Genomic DNA, 22,445 nt, shown 5'->3' with positions numbered 1-22,445 from the left:
GGTCTCCAGTATGAAGAGTTGGACAGCACCAGGGCCCGACATGGTTCACGCCTACTGGCTGAAGAAGCTGACTGCACTCCACGAGCGTCTGGCAGCACAAATGAACCAGCTGCTAGTTAACGAAAGACACCCGGAATGGCTAACTGAAGGCCGGACGGTCCTGATCCCCAAGGACCCCAAGAAGGGACCGGTCCCCTCCAACTACCGACCAATAACCTGCCTCAGTACTACATGGAAGCTCCTGTCAGGCATCATATCGGCTAAGATGAACAGGCACATGGGTCAATACATGAGCGGGACACAGAAAGGAATTGGCAAGAATACCAGAGGTGCAAAACACCAGCTACTGGTAGACAGAACAATCAGCCGAGACTGCAAGACCAGACTGACCAACCTGTGCACTGCCTGGATTGATTACAAGAAGGCCTATGACTCAATGCCCCACAGCTGGATACTGGAATGCCTAGAATTGTACAAGATCAATGGGACCCTAAGAGCCTTCATCAGGAACTCAATGGGGATGTGGCGTACAACACTAGAGGCCAACTCCAAGCCCATAGCACAAGTTACCATCAAGTGCGGGATCTACCAAGGAGATGCTCTGTCCCCACTGCTGTTCTGCATAGGCCTGAACCCCCTCAGTGAGATCATTAACAAGACTGGCTACGGATACCGACTACGGAACGGAGCAGTTGTCAGCCACCTCCTGTACATGGATGACATCAAGCTGTATGCCAAGAGTGAACGAGACATCGATTCACTGATCCACACTACCAGGCTATACAGCAATGACATTGGAATGTCGTTCGGACTGGAGAAGTGTAGTCGGATGGTAACAAAGAGAGGGAAGGTAGTCAGAACTGAGGGGATTGAACTACCAGAAGGCAACATTGCAGACATAGAGGACAGTTACAAGTACCTGGGGATCCCGCAGGCAAATGGGAACCATGAAGAGGCCGCTAGAAAGGCTGCAACCACCAAGTACCTGCAGAGGGTCAGGCAAGTCCTGAGGAGTCAGCTGAATGGTATGAACAAGATCCAGGCCATCAACACATACGCCCTGCCCGTGATCAGGTACCCTGCTGGGGTAATAAGCTGGCCAAAGGAGGAGATAGAAGCCACTGACATAAAGACAAGAAAGCTCCTGACCATGCATGGAGGGTTTCACCCCAAGTCCAGCACCCTGAGGCTGTACGCTAAGCGGAAGGAAGGGGGCCGGGGACTGGTGAGTGTCAGCACCACAGGATGGCCCCAACTGACCGAGTGCTCAGTGAATACCTCAGGCAGCAGAAACCCAATAAAGAGGAGGGAGACGAGGAACCATCATGGAAGGACAGGCCCCTGCACGGTATGTACCACCGGCAGATAGAGGAGGTGGCTGATATCCAGAAATCCTACCAGTGGCTGGACAAAGCTGGACTGAAAGACAGCACAGAGGCACTAATCATGGCAGCACAAGAACAAGCTCTGAGTACAAGAGCCATAGAGGCTGGGGTCTATCACACCAGGCAAGACCCCAGGTGCAGGCTGTGTAAAGATGCCCCAGAGACTATCCAGCACATAACAGCAGGGTGCAAGATGCTAGCAGGCAAGGCATACATGGAACGCCATAACCAAGTGGCCGGCATAGTGTACAGGAACATCTGTGCCGAGTATAACCTAGAAGTCCCGAGGTCAAAATGGGAGATGCCCCCAAGGGTGGTGGAGAATGACCGAGCTAAGATCCTGTGGGACTTCCAGATACAGACGGACAAAATGGTGGTGGCTAACCAACCGGACATAGTGGTGGTAGACAAACAGAAGAAGACGGCCGTAGTGATCGATGTAGCGGTTCCCAATGACAGCAATATCAGGAAGAAGGAACACGAGAAGCTGGAGAAATACCAAGGGCTCAGAGAAGAGCTCGAGAGGATGTGGAGGGTGAAGGTAACTGTGGTCCCCGTGGTAATCGGAGCACTAGGTGCGGTGACTCCCAAGCTAGGCGAGTGGCTCCAGCAGATCCCGGGAAAAACATCGGAGATCTCTGTCCAGAAGAGCGCAGTCCTGGGAACAGCTAAGATACTGCGCAGGACCCTCAAGCTCCCAGGCCTCTGGTAGAGGACCCGAGCTTGAAGGATAAACCGCCCGCAGGGGCGTGCTGGGTGTTTTATATATAGATATAGATATCTTTAAATATATATATATAGGGCTGCTCGATTATGGCAAAAATGATAATCACGATTATTTTCACTGAAATTGAGATCTCGATTATTTGACGATATTTATTTAACCCTTTAAGACCTACCATAGAACCAAGTCCGCCAGAGCTCATATTATTTTTTTACATGTTGTAGTGCCATTTGTGGGAGCATTTTAATTTGCTATGCAACTGTTATAGCCCATATTTTAATAATATGTATGCATTAAGTCCATAGTAACTACATTAATTGCAAAAAAGTGCAATAAACTACAAAAAAAATTGAAAATCATTTTTGTTTTTTTACATATATTTCTACTTGGAGAAATTTAAGAGGCTTATCCTTCAAAACTTTAAATACAAAAAAGTTGCAAAAAATAGTTTACAACAACAGGGAAATTTATTTTGAGTGTCTTCATAGTTTTATTTTGGAGATACACCAATTTTTATATACTGCAGGAAAAACGAAAAAACAATCCTATGATGCAAATTTGCAAAGAAAACAGCAGGTGCATCAAAATAAACTATTTCCAGCAGTGCAATGCGAGTTCTAAGCATCTCAGAAACTATTCAGAAAAGTCAAACATGACCAGTATAGGCTTTTAAGGCCTACGAGTAAAAAAACTACAATTTCCGCGAAAATGACGTCACTTCCGGTTTCGGGCAGGAAATGGCGGATATGCGGTAGTTCGTGCTGACGTCTGTTTCACTGTGGGAAGTGTTACGAACAGCTGATCGGATCGGCAAAGCGTGTTTCTGGAATATTGTGTTTTTGTTCCTGCAAGCGCTTTTTATGCAGTTTTTCCAAAGCTTTATGTGGAAGGAAACCGTGACCGAGGACAAGCTGATGGCATCAGATGTAAGTACAACTCCTCTGGGTTATTGCGCTAGCTTAGACGTTCTGGTTCTACAGGGATTTAAAAATAGTTACACAAAACGGAGGGTGCTGCTCTGACCGGCTTTAAAGGGTTAACAATGACTTTAAAAAAATAATATAAAATAGTGTGCAACACCACTGAAGTTGTTTTTAACCTCTCTTTTCCAAATAACTTCTGCTTAGCTTTCCGAGCTTTCTGAGCTTCCCTCGGGTCCTCTTAATCAGGTCTCCAACCTTTTTTGCGCCACTGACCGGTTTATGCCCGACAATATTTTCACGGACCGGCCTTTAAGGTGACGCGGATAAATGAGGGAGGGGGTAATAATCGGCTCAGTCATTTTTAATGATCGTTGAAAGCCCAGATCGTAATCGTGATTAAAATTCGATTAATTGAGCAGCCATATATATATATATATATATAGATATATATATATATATATATATATATAGATATAGATATATATATATATATATATAGATATCTTTAAATATAGATATATTTGCCCCATGTTAGTGTGGTTGTCTCTGCCTTTAGGTCCACAATACATTTACATACACATTCACATATACACATAAATCCTGTAATCATCTTTTGGTTTGTAAATCTCCTGCTTACAGCAGCAAAATGCAAAGATGAATGTTGACAATGCTAGTATGATAATCTAAATTATTCAGAGAAAGCTTCTAAAAGACCTGACAGAAGCAACAAACAGAGGTTGAGGTTGTGCTTATTGCCTAGTCAATCCAAAATGTCAGTGCAAATGCAGTCAACTTGCTGAAGTGCACGGTATTTCTGTGATGTGCACTGAGAAGTTGCAGTCTGTGTTAGTGCGTGCGCCCTCTGAAGTTTAGAGGACATAAGATATTGAGGGGAACTTTATTGATCCCTGGAGGGACACTGGGTCATTGCTAAAAAGTAAAAAGTAGTGGTGTCGGTGCACAAGCAGAGTGTTTAAACCTAAAAATGGTAATAAAAAAAAAACAACTCAAAGGTATTAAGGCATTGTTGTGGAGATTTCCTTAAATTATGGTTTAGCACCTTGGCAGCAGCAGCCATCATTTGATTTTGATTCTTTCCACAATGGCTTTGGGGAAGATGATGGAATGACGGTATTTCATTGGGAAAAATGAAAAAAAAAACAACAACTTTAAAAGTGGTCTGCTGCTATTTTCTGTTTAGGTGGGTGGTCTAGCATCAGAGAATGTTCGCTGGGCAGAGGCTGTAGAGAACTTCAAGAAGCAGGAAAGGACTCTGTGTGGAGATGTTCTCCTCATCACCACCTTCATCTCCTACCTAGGATATTTTACCAAGCGCTACAGGGTCCAGCTTATGGACAGCACGTGGAGGCCTTATCTCAGTCAGCTGAAGGTGGGTTCATTATGTGTTATTTCAACTTGAATTAGCCACACTGCAAGAATTGTGAAAAGTCTTTGAAAACCTTTACTTGTAAATCTGACTGAAATGTAACACAGAAATGAATCTGCAACCGGCCCTGTTGGTCTTTCTCTATCTCTGCATGTAATTATTGTTTGCTAGTGATGTCAGGACTTTAGGAATTTTGCCCACAGCTAAATGTACAGTGGAAAAAACAATAATCTGTTCAGAAAACCTTATATATATTTTATAAAATGGTTCAAATTTAAATGATTAATAATATAACTTGAGTAAATATAAGTAGCTTTTGTAAAAAAAAAAATAGACTTAAGGGATATTAATGCTTACTCAGCAGTTACAACGGGTTTGTATTACGCAAAACATTTAGAATACTTTATGAATTAATTAGGTCATGTATCATGGCTGATAGGACACATTAACAACTGCAGTTATAAAATGTTATGTAGTGTTGTTTATCTATTTTTTATTGCTTGCAAATTGTAATGCTACTGGTAAATGTTCCATTACTGGGCAGCTGCTGGCCTTTTGGGCCACTAATAGTGTTTCCATGATTTGAGTCCACCTGTGAAGCAAACTGGCTGAAATGAACCCTCACCAACAAGCAGTGTTTTGTTACAATTTTCCCATTAAAATGTCAGTAAAAGTCCTGCGTTGAGCTACCTGTTTGGATTGTTAAAATGCGAAGGAAAGCAGCCCACCTCTCTTGCAGTGTGGTTGAGGCTGCAAATCTGCAAAGTATTTTGCAGATTTATATAATTAATGTAAATCTGCTAATATGCTCTATAATTTAATCTATTAAAATAAATTAGGTTGGCTTTATTTGGAGGTCAGTAAAATTTTACCCCTGAAACTTTAACTAAAGTTTAATTTGCGATCAATCGTTTTATTCATAATGGTTGTTAAAGAGATTGTACCTGTTTGGACATTTGTTTGCCTGGAGGCCCAACTGAGAAAACGTTATGTTGTACATTGCTGGTCTAATTCCCACAGCACTAAACACTGCTGTTTAGTCAAACTCTATGGCATCTCAGAGATAAATACAAGGTGTCCTCTGACACTGGTGTCATGAATCACCCATCACGATGACAGATTTGTCTCACAACCAGGCAGGAACATCACATTTTGACACAACAGGCACCTTAAGCATCCTTTTTTAAAGTGAAGGATTAAAAGATATATTTTAATCCAGAACACGATCATTTTGCAAGCCTAACTACGTAGTTTTGGTGGTTAAATCAAAACGCAAATGGAAATAAATGGCAATAGAGAAAAAAAAACTAAACTGGAATGTCACTGTGATGTCACTGTCTCAACTGTAGTCAGAATCAGAAAATCAGGGAAAAACGGGCTAGGAAGGTAGAGACATTCATTCATTACTAGCAATATAATGCCTGTTTTCTGTGCTTGAAAATACCACGGCCGAATGTTCACAGAAGTCCTGAGGCACAAATACAAAACAGTGGTAGCACAGATAACAAGTTGCATTGCTTTTTATCACTACCACCGTCAGCTTCTCTGACTGAGACATGTCTGTTATGTTCACTGTTCACTGATGGTTTAGCTCTTCTATTAATATTATTAAACATTAATTTTCTTGTTTTAATTTTTTAGTATTTAGAATAGATTAGAATAATCCTTTAATTGTCCCACAAGGGGAAATTTGGTTGTAACAGCAGCCAGAAAGACACATATACAAACAAAGAGTACACAGGACACAACAGAAACAGGGATAGCTCAGTAGGTAGAGTGGTTGCCCATGATCGGAAGGTCGGGGGTTCGATTCCCCTGAACAGCTACCCTGAGGTACCCCTGAGCAAGGTACCGTCCGTACACACTGCTCCCCGGGCGCCCAATGGCTGCCCACTGCTTCACCGAGTGAATGGGTTAAATGCAGAGAGGAATTTCCACATTGGGATCAATAAAGTACTCTTTCTTTCATACACAATTTTTCTTACATATTTACATTAAGGACAATGGTTACTATATACAGAGTATTGTACAGTTATTAAATTAAATAAAAATAGCTACAGATAAGAGGCAAACCAGGTTGTAGTGCGAATCGGTTAATTAACTTATTGCAGTTACAGCGCAGATGTACCAACACAGAGCAAAGCAGCTATCTGAACGCTACCCCAACAGAGGTCGATTATCTTGTTAATAATTTCACCTCCTCACTACGTACGACTCTGGATACTGTAGCTCCTGTGAAAACTAAGGCCTCAAATCAGAAGTACCTGACTCCGTGGTATAATTCTGAAACACGTACCCTAAAGCAGATGACTCGTAATCTGGAGAGGAAATGGCGTGTCACAAATCTAGAGGATCATCATTTAGCCTGGAGAAATAGTTTGCTGCTTTATAAGAAAGCCCTCCGCAAAGCCAGAACATCTTACTATTCATCACTGATTGAAGAAAATAAGAACAACCCCAGGTTTCTCTTCAGCACTGTAGCCAGGCTGACAAAAAGTCAGAGCTCTTTTGAGCCAACCATCCCTTTAACGTTAACTAGTAATGACTTCATGAACTTCTTCACAAATAAAATTTTTATCATTAGAGAAAAAATTACCAATAATCATCCCACAGATGTAATATTATCTACAGCTACTCTTAGTACCATTGATATTAAGTTAGACTCTTTTTCTCCAATTGATCTTTCTGAGTTAACTTCAATAATTACTTCCTCCAAACCTTCAACGTGTCTTTTAGACCCCATTCCTACAAAACTGCTCAAAGAAGTCCTGCCATTAATTAATTCTTCGATCTTAAATATGATCAACCTATCTCTAATAATCGGCTATGTACCACAGGCCTTCAAGCTGGCTGTAGTTAAACCTTTACTCAAAAAGCCATCTCTAGACCCAGCAGTCTTAGCTAATTATAGGCCAATCTCCAACCTTCCTTTCATATCAAAAATCCTTGAAAGAGTAGTTGTCAAACAGCTAACAGATCATCTGCAGAGGAATGGTTTATTTGAAGAGTTTCAGTCAGGTTTCAGAGCTCATCACAGCACAGAAACAGCTTTAGTGAAGGTTACAAATGATCTTCTTATGGCCTCTGACAGTGGACTCATCTCTGTGCTTGTCCTGCTAGACCTTAGTGCAGCATTCGATACTGTTGACCATAATATCCTATTAGAGCGATTAGAACATGCTGTAGGTATTACAGGTACTGTGCTGCAGTGGTTTGTATCATATCTATCTAATAGACTCCAATTCGTGCATGTAAATGGAGAGTCCTCTTCACACACTGAGGTTAATTATGGAGTTCCACAGGGTTCAGTGCTAGGACCAATTCTGTTTACATTATACATGCTTCCCTTAGGCAGCATCATTAGAAGACATAGCATACATTTTCACTGCTATGCAGATGACACCCAGCTCTATCTGTCCATGAAGCCAGATAACACACACCAATTAGTTAAACTGCAGGAATGTCTTAAAGACATAAAGACCTGGATGGCCGCTAACTTTCTGCTTCTTAATTCAGATAAAACTGAGGTTATTGTACTCGGCCCTGAAAATCTTAGAAATATGGTATCTAATCAGATTCTTACTCTGGATGGCATTACCTTGGCCTCCAGTAACGCGGTGAGGAACCTTGGAGTCATTTTTGACCAGGACATGTCCTTCAATGCACATATTAAACAAATATGTAAGACTGCTTTCTTCCATTTGCGCAACATCTCTAAAATTAGAAATATCCTGTCTCAGAGTGACGCTGAAAAACTAGTTCATGCATTTATTACTTCCAGGCTGGACTACTGTAATTCATTATTATCAGGATGTCCAAAAAACTCACTGAAAAGCCTTCAGCTAATCCAAAATGCTGCAGCAAGAGTCCTGACAGGGACTAGAAAGAGAGAGCATATTTCTCCTGTTTTGGCTTCCCTTCATTGGCTTCCTGTTAAATCCAGAATTGAATTCAAAATCCTGCTCCTCACATACAAGGTCTTAAATAATCAGGCCCCATCTTATCTTAATGACCTTGTAGTACCATATCACCCTATTAGAGCGCTCCGCTCTCGCTCTGCAGGCCTACTTGTTGTTCCTAGAGTATTTAAAAGTAGAATGGGAGGGAGAGCCTTCAGTTTTCAGGCCCCTCTTCTGTGGAACCAGCTTCCAGTTTGGATTCGGGAGACAGACACTATCTCTACTTTTAAGATTAGGCTTAAAACTTTCCTTTTTTCTAAAGCATATAGTTAGGGCTGGACCAGGTGACCCTGAATCCTCCCTTTGTTATGCTGCAATAGATGTAGGCTGCCGGGGGATTCCCATGATGCATTGAGTTTTTCCTTTCCAGTCACCTTTCTCACTCACTATGTATTAATAGACCTCTCTGCATTGAATCATATCTGTTATTAACCTCTGTCTCTCTTCCACAGCATGTCTTTATCCTGTCTTCCTTCTCTCACCCCAACCGGTCGCAGCAGATGGCCGCCCCTCCCTGAGCCTGGTTCTGCCGGAGGTTTCTTCCTGTTAAAAGGGAGTTTTTCCTTCCCACTGTCGCCAAAGTGCTTGCTCATAGGGGGTCATATGATTGTTGGGTTTTTCTCTGTATCTATGAAGCGCCTTGAGGCGACTTTTGTTGTGATTTGGCGCTATATAAATAAAATTGAATTGAATTGAATTGAATAGATGTAAACATCTCTGATTGTTGGGAGCAGTTCTGATTGTACAGTCTGACAGCTGCAGGGAGGAAGGACCTGCAGAAACGCTCCTTCGTGCATCTAGGATGCAGCAGTCTGTCACTGAAGGAGCTCTGCAGTTCAGCAACATTTACATGCATGGGGTGGGAGACTCTGTCCATCAGAGATGTTGGCCAGAGTCCTTCTGTCTCCCACCACCTGCACTGGGTCCAGGGTGCATCCCAGAACAGAGCTGGCCTTCCTAATGAGTTTGTCCAACCTCTTCTTCCCGGCTGCAGATAAACTGCTGCTCTAACATACCACACTGTAAAAAATGACAGATGCCACCACAGAGTCATAGAAGGTCTTTAAAAGCGCTCCCTGTACTCCAAATGACCTCAGCAGCCACAGCAGGTAGCGTCTGCTCTGACCCTTCCTGTAAAGAGCATCAGTGTTGTGGCTCCAGTCCAGTTTATTATTCAGGTGAACACCCAGGTACCTATAAGAGTCCACTATCTCAATGTCCACTCCCTGGATGTTTACCGGTGTCAGTGTGGTGGGTCTGCGTCTCCAGAAGTCCACCACCAACTCCTTCGTTTTCCCGCCGTTGATCAGCAGGTGGTTCTGCTGACACCAGTCTACAAAGTCCAGAGTCCACTGTCTGTACTCTGAGTCGTCCTCACCTGTGATGAGGCCGACTATGGCAGAGTCGTCAGAGAACTTCTGTAGGTGGCAGCGTGGGGAGTTGATGGAAAAGTCTGCAGTGTAGAGGGTGACGAGGAACGGTGCCAGCACAGTTCCCTGTGGGGCCCCCGTACTGCAGACCAGCGTATCAGAGACACAGCCCTGTGTCCTCACATACTGTGGACGTTCTGTGAGATAGTCCAGTATCCACTTTGCGCTATTAACCAAAGTTTAATGCAAATCACATACAATAATGATCCAAAGAAAGGATTACCAATTTGGGCATTTATTTGCAGATGTAAATAGTCCCAAATGTAATCCTGCTCTACATGGAAACCACAATGTTTTTTATTCTAACAGCAGTTGCCAGTCGACTTTTGATGAACATAGATTTAAATACTAAAGGGAAAAGTTTATCTGTTCCTTTTTAACAACGCACCATTGCTGTGACTTGTGACCTGTCAGTCATCATGAAGAAGAATTGAAACAGTTCACTGGGAAAAACTAATTAAAATGCAAATCACGTGTAAGGTTCCTATCCCAGTGACGCATGACCTGGACCCTTTGACACTGCTGACTGACGACGCTGACGTTGCTACATGGCAGAATGAGGGGCTACCTGCTGACAGGATGTCCACGGAGAATGCTACCATTCTTACTTCTTGCCAACGCTGGCCCCTTATGGTGGACCCCCAGCTGCAGGGCATCAAGTGGATCAAAAATAAATATGGTGAAGACCTGCAAGTCATCCGCATCGGACAGCGAGGGTAAGAGCCTCATAGAAAACTGCAGTACTGAGGTTTTTTGGGCATTTAATAACCAGAATTTTGACAGATTCATTGTTATTTGTACCTTAAAGGTACCTAGATGCCATAGAGAGAGCGCTGGCAGCAGGTGATGTGGTTCTGATAGAGAACTTGGAAGAAACACTAGATCCTGTTCTTGGACCTCTGCTTGGCAGAGAAACCATCAAGAAGGGAAGGTAAGGCTCATGCTGAAAGGTGTCTTAATACTTGTAGCACTGAATGAAGCATTGTAAGGCACTGCTTCAGACAATGATCTAATTCAGGAAACTTTCTACTCATATGTAACACCGCAACAAGCACTTTCTTTTCACTGCCTTTTTTAATTATTGACACCACATGACAAATTAAAAATAGACACTATAAATGTAAATCTTTGAGAAACTATTGTTAGTTAAAGCCTAGCAGAACTTTCCAAATAAACCATTTTAGTATGTCTGTGGTTTCCACACAAAAACATTTTAAATACATTTAACTTCATTAGATTCAATACATGAGCTCTATCAGTGATTACACTATATAACATTTCTTTTTAATGAAGATGGACAGTGGCATTTATTAACTTGGTAATGTGTTAGCAATGAAAGGATATTGTTTGATGGAATTGATGGAAATGAAAACTATCAACTTACAGAGAGCTGAATTGAAGGACCTCCTGAAATCATGTAAAAATTATGCAGCAGGTCAAAATTTCATTGCAGCAACTTAAAATGGTACTCAGTAGAAGAGCCCCACATGCCCGACAACATCAGGGCATGCTTCTAATGAGACAACGTGCGCTTTCCTGGGAAATCTCCACACAGATCTGGACCAGGGTTACACTGACCCCCCTGGAGAGTCTGAGGTGTAATCTGACAGTGTTGGATGGACCAAAATATAATATGCCACAGATGTTCTATTGGATTTAGGTCTGGCAAATGTGGGGGCAAAGTCAGTGGTATCAATTCCTTCATCTTCCAAGAACTCCCTGCCTCCAATCCTGCCAATGCCTCATAGAGTAACTACCTGTCTGCTGGAATCTCCTCCATGCTATTGAGACTGTGCTGGGAGACACAGCAAACCTTCTGGCAATGACACATATTTGGTTGGACTACCTGTGCAACCTCTATGGGTTCCAGACATTGGTCCATGCTATCAGTAGTGACAGTGACCCTAGCCATTTATATATATACAAACAAATATATATATATATATATATATATATATATATATATATATTTGATTCCCAGATCCTCCAGTCCATGTGTTGAAGTATCCTTGGGCAAGTAACTGAGCCCTGAGTTGCTCCCGATACATCCGTCGGTGTGTGAGTGTACAAGTGAATGTTGGATAAAATTGATTATGTTGAGATAAATCCCTCTGTGGATGTGTATGTGATTGGGTGAAGGAGAGCTTTAGTAGAAAATGCTTTGAATGCTCAAAATTAACAGAAAGGTGCTACATAAGTGCAAGTCCATTTACCACTAGGAAGTAGGAAAAGCAACTTACCTAGCAACAAGAAGTGTTTTACAGTGTATTGAAGGAACTTTAGGATTTAAACAGCTGTTCATGATTTTAGTTAGTTATATAAAAAAAACTTATGATAGAGTGTGTGTGGTGTTCCTCCTTGTGCCTAAATAAGCCAGTGAAAAGAGTGAGTGAACCACATGACAAAATAACAAAATAAAAGCCTGGTCTGGTGACACCCTGATGTAAGTAATGGTCTCAGCATAGCCACACCTATAAATATTGTCTGGTTCAGTCACTGTTAGATACACATAGAGGGTCACAGGACATGTAGTACTGACAATTCAGGCTTACTAGAGCGTCATATGTGTCCCTAACAGTTTCCTAAGTTTCTGCAGTTTAAATGTGCAGCATTTTCAGGAAATGACTGTAATACATTTGAGAGTATTTTTTTTTTAACTATATCTGTCATGAAGAAAAATCAGTTGGTTTGGCATTGTCAAAAACTATCATCCTTGCAGAAAGGTTGTGTGACATTTTTGACAGGTTCTCATTACAAACAAGTGTCCCAGTTTGAAGATATTTGTTTGTATTAAACATATGAAAGACAGAAAAGACAGATGTTTAGATCTTTGCCAATAATGACATTGTCCACTATTATATGTGCTGTTTCAGAATCTCTACTTTCACTAAGAAACCCTCACTGATCAAACGTTTCTGTTCCTGATTTACAAACAGGTACATAAAGATTGGAGACAAGGAGTGTGAGTACAATCCCAGTTTCCGTCTCATTTTACACACCAAGCTTGCCAGCCCTCATTATCAGCCAGAGCTGCAGGCCCAGTGCACCTTAATAAATTTCACAGTGACCAGAGACGGTCTGGAGGACCAGCTGCTGACTGCCGTGGTCAGCATGGAGAGACCTGATCTGGAACAGCTGAAGGTGAGAAAGTCAGTGTAGGCAAGGAGCAACCCTGCCTGATACAACTATTTGACAACAAAGGGGAGTTTTGACAGATTCGTTTTCATCCAATATGTTACAGGAATGTAAAAGTGAACCTGAGCAGACATGAAAAGAGCATCTGTCACACTGCTCGGATGTTATCAGAGAACAAACAAGCATTCCACGATGGACTCTTTGAGTTTCTCTCTTAACATCTTTTCTGAGCAGGTGTAATTAAAAGTCACAGTCAGAGGAGTCAGGGGCCTCCTAGAGCTGCACATAACACTCTTGCTCGTCATTATCAATCCTTAATGGTTCTCGTCAGCAAGAAAAGATCGTCTGTCTTTAAACATCACAAGGTCCGGGCTCTTTGATTCCAAAACAATCAGCTAGCATCTTTGATTAATGGCTGGTGGATGTGGGATAATTATGAGGCTTAGTATGGCGCACTTATGGAGACTGGGAACCTGCACGGCTGTGAACGTGCACATCGGCACCTGTGTTTTCACGTGGCATGTGTGTGAGCATGAAGTCGTCTAAATGAAACATTTTTAAATGTACACCAAATGGTGGTTTTAAATTCAAAGTGTAATAACGTCCATCCTCAGGTATGGTGATGTTCACAGTTTCCCAGCAGTGTTCCAATAGTGTTTTCTTAGGGGAGTTGTTGAAATTAATGTGACACACAAGCATTTGCCCAGAGCTAATTCCCAATTACAGGACATTTGCATATTGCTCCGAGAGCACAAATAATATTGAAACGGTTCATTTTAAATGCAGAAATCAATCGGAGTTGTATCATCGCACTATTTCTCATGCTCTGTCAGTACCTTCTTGTGACAGAGGGGTTCTGTCTGTCTGTGCAGGCTGTCTCGTAAGCACACTGCACATTCACTCATTTTTTAATCTTCACCGCGATCATGCAGCTACCATTATCCTTCTCTGATACGAGGGTCGCACATCAAAGCAGCAGTGTGTGTCGTTTGGACTGATTGCATTTCTGCAACATGTTAGCAAATAGTTGCCTACTGAGTTTCCTCAAACAGAAACCAGTAATCAGTTAAATACCTGGTCTCTGGTGTGTTTCTGATTGGACACAATGAAATACACGGATTAAGTGCTGATTTTGTTTTGTGACTGGGCATCTGCGTTATTTTATATTTAGCAGTGCTGTTGTGTTCTGCTACTTCCATCCCTTTCCATGTGTGCACCCAAAAACCTGAAGGTGTGGAGAAAGGAGAAACCATAACAGCAAATATGACAACGATTAAACAGGATGGCTGTAGCTCAGGAGTTAGTAGGAGGAGGTCAGCGAGGTTGGTGGTTTGATTCCCGGCTACTCCAGTCTGCCAAGAGCAGGATATTCTTGGGCAGATAGAAACACTTAAGTTGAAAAGCATATAAAAAAGTGCTTGTGTGAATGGGTGAATGAGGCAAGTTGTGTAAAGTGCTTTGAGTGTTCAGGTAGAGTAGTAAAGCACTATACAAGAATCAGTCCATTTACCATTAGGTCAGAATGAGAGGGGGGAGTGAAGGTGGGTTGCAAAGCAGGTTGCAGATGTGGGTTTGTTTTGAATTAACTATTACTAAACTTGATTCGACAATTACTTTAACAGAGATCTTTTCCACGAATAAAAAATATCCTTTTTATTGTGGAAAAGATCAGTTGAGTTGAACTATGATTGCACCAAAACTGCAAAGTCATGTTCCATGTAACCAGAAAAGGGAGCTGACCCACACTTCAAGCCAACCCTTTGTAATACATGCAGTTATTCAATCTGTTTGCTGTATATAGGAAAAATCATGTAAATTGCTGACACATCAAAGAGATATGGCTGTAATGGTCAGATGTAAAGCCTGCTTTGACTCCGACAGTGGCAGATATTTTATCGTATAGTGAGCATCACATTGAGCCTATCACACTGTTCTCTGCTCCTATTGAAACGGTGCAGACTGTCACCTTTTATGCAAACATTGATCCTAAAGACATTACAGAACAGTAATCATTATATGTGACCTCACGCTTTCCTTTTCTTTCTTTGATTTTCACCTTTTGTTTGAGTAAAACAGTATTTTCATTGCTGGAAACATTGCTTTGATGCAAGGTCAAACAGAAATAAATGCTTTCATAAGCTCAAGCTACCATCTTAAATCATTTGATGATAGACAATATCAGAAAAAGCCCTTGAAGCACTGCCCAGCTAAACAGTTAATCCTAAATCAAAAAATCCTATTCACTTTTGAAGCACTGACATGTGCTAATTTACCATTGTGTTGCAGTCACCCTGGGTACTGTTCCTTTGACGTGCTGCCGTTTATCACCAAACTTTGAGAATTATGTAATCCTGTCTTGATGCTCCCCGTAAGGAGCTTTAAGCTTTTTAAGCGTTTTACTTTGGTAGCCTCATTTATGTTCACACATCTCCAAAATCAAGGGAGATGCAGATAGACGACGCTTTAAGGTGTATTTCCCTTTTTAATGTAAATGGCTGCCTTTGTTCTGTAGAGCTATTCTATTTCAGGCAGCAAGGATTAGAAAGCTGCTGTTCCACTCTGTTGATCAGCAGCTGCAGCTGTCCGGCTCAGTACTCAGTACTGTGAGCAATTTACTGCAAGTTGCTGGCAGCTCTGTAGACAACTTTTGAGAAGTAATGAGCAGCTCTTAGTTCCAATATCCATAGTATGGGCTGATGTTTATATTTAACCCAAAATTCACTTGATCAAAGCTGCAGTGCATATCAGCTGCTTGAAACTGATTGGCCGATAGCGTTACTGTACCACAGTAATTAGACGACACATTGACACACTTTCACTGTTCCTTAAATGCAGCTCTTGTTAGTTGAGGAGTGAAGGGGAAATAAGAAATTCCTTCTTGAGTACAAGTGTAGCTGACGGCAGCGACTCAGAGAGATCAGAACGGAAGATACTGTTGGAACTCTGTTAATGGGTGAGGCAGATTTACTCTAACACAATCCTATTTGCATTTTGATGGTTTCTTGAGGTGCCTTTGTTTGTGTTGGGTCTCCGTGGGCAGCTCTTTACTCCAACCTGTGGGCTTCCATCCAAAGTCAAATCAGCATTTTTAATAAATGAAAATGGGAAAAGAGAAGTTAAAAAAGCCAAAATGCCAGAGTTATTTTAAGCCTTATGCCCCCTCAGCAAAATCCAATCGAGAAGAAATAAAGTTTGATTTAATGAAGCTTGTTTAATTAGCATTTCACTGAGATTGGAGGATGACAAAAAAAAACAAGATCTAGAGCTCACTTATCATTTTAATTAACGCTGAAAGTTGAAGGTGGGTGGTGGTTGGGGTGAGGGTGGGGGTGAGCTGTTGCTGGCTGTGTTCACTCCCGAACCCCCTCCTATCAAAACGTGGCCGACAGAATGAAGTGCTGAATGGCTCTTTGTTGTCAGTAAACAACCCGGAGTGATAACAATCATCAGATTGATGAGGGAGTGCAAATTGGCTGTACCTGTTTATATTCTTCGAATGACTCTGTGCCATTATACCTTTAATGAGGTTAGCGTTGCTACTGAGCCATAAGATGACTGCTGGGTGAAAGCGCTCTCATTTAAGCAAAGCCAAAGATGGAGCTAAGGAGCTTAAAATGTCAAGTTGCCTTTTTGGAGAGTGCACAGGGGGATGAGTCTACAACCTTTTACCACAATAACTACGTCGTCTGGTCCTCCCTAAGCACATGCAAGTGTGTTTGTGTGCACATGTGTGCATGCTTGCGTATTCGCTCCGGCGCAGGCCTTTCGGTATTAATGAGAGCTAAAATGCTCCACTTCTTAAATTACCTTAACAGGGCTGCTTGCTGGCTCTCGCTAATCATTTGCCTAAAAAAATGATAGATGTAATATCTTATTTTAATCCCAATTAGAGTGTTCTGCTGACTGGTTAATTGTTTGTTTTTCCAAAGCAAGGGTAATTACAAGTACAATGTGCCAGAGGAAAGCTAATCGTTAAAAACTGACTCATTACTGGATCCAGTTGGGAATGTTTTAGCTTGGATAGCTTTTCCCCGCAAGAGCAGAGAGTGCAGGCAAGTAGAAGGTCACAGTTGAGTCACTCCAGTTAAATGTCTACAACTCAAACCAAGCTTTTTTCTTTTCTTTTCCAACCACACACACATGTCAGGTTTTCCCTTAAAATGCCACGATTCATTCTCTGTGTGCAACTTTTCTGCTACAGAGTTGGTAATAACATACAATTTAAAGCATCTGGGATTCAACAAAACAGAGGCTCAATTAGTTCTAACAATGGTGTGAAATACCTCTCATCACAGCAGTAGGAAATACTGTCATAAAGAGAACAATTAAGCATTGTGATCTCTTAAACTATCTGCTCCCCTGGCGCGATCAAAGCCAAGTACGTCTTTTGTCATGTGTGAGTTTTGCCAGAGGGAGGAGGAACAGTTCCACCCCCACCCCATCAGCATCTTCTGTGATTACACGTGGGCAGAAACAGCACTGCCAGAAACGTATTACCAGCCGCCTGTCAGGGACCACGCCACTCAAAAAACCCCTGTGCTATTATCCGTCCCCGACAACCCTCCAAGTAGGCAAATCTCACAACAGCCCACCCTCCAGTAATTACAACAATTCAAAGGTCGCAGAGGCTTCTATTAAGGGAAACTTCAATAAAGCAAAGTCATTAACGGGCAGAAACAAGGAGCTGCAACAGAATATAATGAAGGACAGGGCAGGATGAAGCTCTGTCTACTTTGTTCTCCTGTCAAACACCAGGCTTTGAAAAAAAGTGAAAGTTTCTCTCAGGTAATTTTTTTAAGCCAAAACCAAAAAAAAGAAAAGAAAAACCTGCTAGATTGAAAGCTTTGTTAGAAGACGGACTGCTCTAATGCATTTGGGGAGGTAATAACCCCATTATTGCACTGCATGATGCCTGCATTGGTACATAATTGTAAACACGGCATCTCGTAAAAGCTCATTCAGAAAAGATGTGTGTGTAATTCCCCATCAAAGCGCCCTCCCATCTTATTCAAATCGACGGCCTCATCACACCAAGGGTTAGGTGACTCTGAAAAAGTTTGATGTTGGCAACCAAACAGAAGCTGGTTAATCCATCCCAGAAAACCCCCTCCATGTGTCCGGACAACTGATGCAGACTGTATTGATTAGTTCTGTCTTTGAGGTTCTTTTTTTTCTGTTTAAAGTTTGACCTGACGAAGCAACAGAACGACTTTAAGATTACTCTGAAGACGTTGGAGGACAACTTACTATCCCGTTTGTCTTCAGCTTCAGGAAATTTCCTCAGTGACACGGAGCTGGTGGAAAACTTGGAGACAACCAAACGCACAGCTGCTGAGATCGAAGAAAAGGTTTTTGTCTTCTATTTGCTTTAATCTTTTCTCACACTTTAGATCACAGCCTTCAAGTGACAGTGTTACTACTGACTACAAGCTCTCGTTAGAGCACTTACCATTGACACCATCTGAAGTCTTCCTCTTTTCCTACTGCCTGGCAACTCCATCTTCAACATCCCTTGTCCACTATCCCTCCTCTGCTCACGTTCAGACCACCTCAACATTGGCTGTCTAACTGTTCAACCTAAACTGTTCCTCTCATGTACTCATTTCTAATCTTGTTCATCCTGCTTGCTCCTAATAAAACTCCTAATATCTTCAACGGTGCCGCGTCGGCGTCCTGTCAGTGCCGCTGTCTCCATGCATAATAGCAGTTCTCACTACCATCTTGTAAAACTTCTCTTTCGCTCTTGCTCCTTCCTTCTGTTGCAAATCACACCTGAAACTTGTGTACTCTCTTCTTCACATCTCTTGTGCACTCTCTGTACTTGACCCATGTAGTCTGTCTTGCTTCTGTTTGATTTTCATTCAAACAGAAGCATACCTCTACCTCCCCAGGTTCCATTTCATCTATGAACATCATAGTCCACAGAGCATGTTGCCTGATTGCATCTGCCAACCTGTCTCTGCACACTTTTGCATCAGTGCAGTTTGTTTCTAATGTTATCCTAAATGAAATGTAGAATGCAGTATCCTTTTTAGACTGTACTTCTTCAATAATTCCCATTTGCAGGTGCAGAATAACTGTCACCTAAAGTGTTGCCATACTCTCAGCTCTGCTTCCCTTGCTTTGTTTCTTTATTTCTTGTGGTCAGATTACAAGATCACATCAGCTCAGCGTATGATGTCTGCCAAAGATGAATTAGTTTAGCGCACTTCTTAAAAGCTCTGTGTTTTTTTTAATCTTAGAGTGTGCCTTCTGTCTGTGAGGAGATGAGCGCTTCCTTTGCAGATGTTCATCCTTAACATAATTGCACAGGCGTTTGCTGGTTATTAAAACAAAAAAAAAGCATGATTGTCATGATCCACAGAATGTGAGGACATTTTGAAGCGTGAAATTGCAACAGGACTGCTCTTCACTGGAGTATGTTTTATTGGATTGTGCACAAGTTCATCATTAACTGATTGATGGACCTTGAGTATATCCTCGTCTGTGCTGATGTATATGAGTGTGATTCCGTTTGCACTACTTTACTGCAGGTAAAAGAAGCCAAGGTGACAGAGACCAAAATCAATGAGGCTCGAGAGCACTTCCGACCAGCAGCAGCACGGGCTTCCTTATTGTACTTCACAATGAACGACCTCAATAAAATCCACCCCATGTATCAGTTCTCTTTAAAGGTACCCTGTCTATTGACCCACCATGTTACCGACCCTTGTCATGGGCCCCCAGTGAGACCCTTCTTTACACTCACTTCTCTGTTGTTTCCCTCCTCCTTCCATTTGCTCACCGTATTTTATGCTCTTTGCCCTGCTTTTATTGTGTTTGTGGCTCCCTAATGTGGTTATGTAGAGCATAATGTCTTTCATATTGTCAGCCAGGCAGTGCTGAGAGAAGGCAGCCTGAGATATTGTTTGCAATCTCTTCCGACTCCGCAGGTAGTTGCCTCGGCCCGTCTTATTTCCCAACATAATAAAATGAAAACACATTCAGTGTTTATGTACCTTTGACCTTGTGAATGAAATGAAATACATTATAATATGTGTTCTGTATACAACCTCAGAGCTAAGTGTGAATCTGCTAAATGAACAGAAATGACAGCACATTTCCTACAGTGAAAGAGGACAATTATTGTATTTCTGTGGTAATAAGTTATTTTAGAGTCGCTGCAAAAAGTGCAAACAAACTGTTTCTCCAGTACTTCAAACTCTGCATGGTTCAGTATGTTGAAGGATCACAGTATGACGTGATATTGGAATCAGAAGTCAGATCCAGTGCAGCAACAATTATTAGAAAGTTAGAAAAGCTCCCTAAAACAATGAACGTCCCTTAGTGCTATAGGCTCAGGTTGCTGTGCGATCACAATGCACTGAGAACCTTTCACTCCTTATGTGGTATATGTTTATGTGCTATTTCTGCATGTTATTAACTGTCTACTCTCACTTTGCTTTGTCCTTGTCTCTCTATGATTTTTTTTGCCTCTTTGATATTTATCTGGTTGTTGGGTTTTTCTAGCTAATACTTTAGGGTCTTTACCTTATAGCAAAAAGAGCTTTGAGCTGTAATTAAAAAATTGGAGCTCTGTAGCACAGATGACCAGATTTTGAAAACATCCTACTTATTAATGAGGTCCATTGCAAAAGATTTTTATTTTGTTTATTTTTGTGTTTAGAAATAATTTAAAATTGTCTATGTCCATTAAAGTTTTTCATTCAAGCTTACCACATTGATAAAATATTTATACATACATAAACGTTGTAATCAATTACAGCTGTCGGCTTTCCTTATAGAGCCAAAGTAGTATTGATCAGTTCATTCTTAGAACACTGCATCATATCCATCAAGTCAGCTGTAAATGACAAAGACTGATGATATCTAATTTATACTTAAAGATCAGTATGAACACAATCCAATTGCTGGGTTATCATTTGCTTTATTGGATTACCTTATGAGTTTGTATCTAACAGTACTGTTATTCTTGTGCTTTTAACACTTTGATGTCAGACACTGTTTCTGTATTGTACCTGCTCCTGTGCGTCCTCAGGCGTTTAGTGTGGTCTTCCAGAAAGCAGTTCTGAAGGCTGAGCCTGCAGAAGGTCTAAAGCAGCGGGTGTCCAACCTAATTGACAGCATCACCTCCTCAGTCTTCCAGTACACCACCAGAGGCCTATTTGAGTGTGACAAGCTCACATACATCGCTCAGCTCGCTTTCCAGGTAGGAAGGTGCATCCGGTTTCATCCTCTGCACGGTTTGTTTTTGAGCACACGTTTGCTGCTGAACAGGCTTCTCCGGAGACCGGCGGCCCTGTTTGGGTTTAATCAAGTAGAAAGGAGATGTGCTCTGTACCGAAAACGCATCATTGTAAAGTTATTCCTGTTTGTTTTGTGCCCAGATACTCCTGATGAATAAAGATATAAACCCTGTAGAGCTAGACTTCCTCCTGAGGTACCCTGTCCAACCAGGTGTAACATCACCAGTGGAGTTCCTATCTAACCACTCCTGGGGGGGGATCAAGGTATGAAAAGAGGCTGCGTGAAAGGGCACAACTCGATCTTTTTTTCACAGTCCCTGAGCAAACCAGAGATATGTGATGCTGTGTCTTAAAGTAACTGTCCCAACACACACACACACACACACACACACACACACACACACACACACACACACAAAATGGCTAAACTTCCTGTGTCAAAGATTTCCTCCACCTCTGTGAGTTAACTGTCCCTCATTTTCAACCATTTTTTAAAATTAAAAACACGTTGTGTGTAACATGTATAGTTGGGGAAATAATTATTTGATCTAATGCTGAATTTGTACATTTGCTCACTTACAAGAAAATCAACAATCTCTAATTTTTATGGTAGTTTTGTTTAAATGAAGACAGAAGGATCTCAACCATAAATCAGGAAAAAACACATTACACAAAAATTAGAAACTGACTACTTTATGACCCATCCAGAAGTCTGGTTCCCACAGATTGCCTGTGCGCCCATGTGGTTCACAGATTACAATCAATCACAGATACTCCTGATCTGAACTTCTTATGTGTATAAAGCACACCTGTCCACAGAATCATTTTCTTCCATTCCAACCTCTCCACCATCATGGTCAAGACCAAAGAGCTGTCGAAGGACATCAAGGACAAGACTGTAGATCTGCACAAGGCTGGAATAGGGTACTAGAGCATCAGCAAGAAGCTTTGTGAGAGGCTGTTGGTGCAATTATTCAAAAATGAAAGAAATACAATATATAATATGCATCAATCTTCCATGGAGTGTGGATGATCACAAGAAAGGTGGTGGATCAGCCCCAAACATGGGAGGAGCTTGTTAATGATCTGAAGGCAGTTGGGACCACAGTCGCTAAGAACACTATTGGTAACACACGCTGTAAATTATTGAAATTTTGCAGTGGCCTCAAGGTCCCCTGGCTTAAGGCACATATACAGACCCGTCTGGGATCAAATAATTATTTCCCCCAGTATATACCATTAAAACATTAACACAG

At 41.7% G+C, this 22,445-nt stretch overlaps 1 protein-coding gene across 1 annotated transcript in view; it reads left to right on the top strand.

The window, feature by feature from the left end:
* The window catches only part of dnah9 (dynein, axonemal, heavy chain 9), a 186,516-nt gene that overhangs the window by 112,975 nt on the left and 51,096 nt on the right, over positions 1–22,445 (top strand). Inside the window, exons 60-67 of the mRNA XM_085465473.1 lie at positions 4,234–4,422; positions 10,289–10,524; positions 10,617–10,739; positions 12,745–12,949; positions 18,127–18,291; positions 19,477–19,617; positions 20,982–21,152; positions 21,331–21,453. Coding sequence (XP_085321599.1) covers positions 4,234–4,422; positions 10,289–10,524; positions 10,617–10,739; positions 12,745–12,949; positions 18,127–18,291; positions 19,477–19,617; positions 20,982–21,152; positions 21,331–21,453 — 1,353 coding nt within the window. The remainder of the gene's footprint in view (positions 1–4,233; positions 4,423–10,288; positions 10,525–10,616; positions 10,740–12,744; positions 12,950–18,126; positions 18,292–19,476; positions 19,618–20,981; positions 21,153–21,330; positions 21,454–22,445) is intronic.

The sequence above is a fragment of the Copadichromis virginalis genome, linkage group LG8 (genome assembly GCF_057382275.1).
Source record: "Copadichromis virginalis isolate Kocher_CV1m ecotype Utaka linkage group LG8, C_Virginalis_male_GT1.1, whole genome shotgun sequence".
NCBI lineage: Eukaryota > Metazoa > Chordata > Actinopteri > Cichliformes > Cichlidae > Copadichromis > Copadichromis virginalis.
Note: the sequence above shows the minus strand (reverse complement) of the source record. Positions and strands in the feature narration are given on the sequence as shown.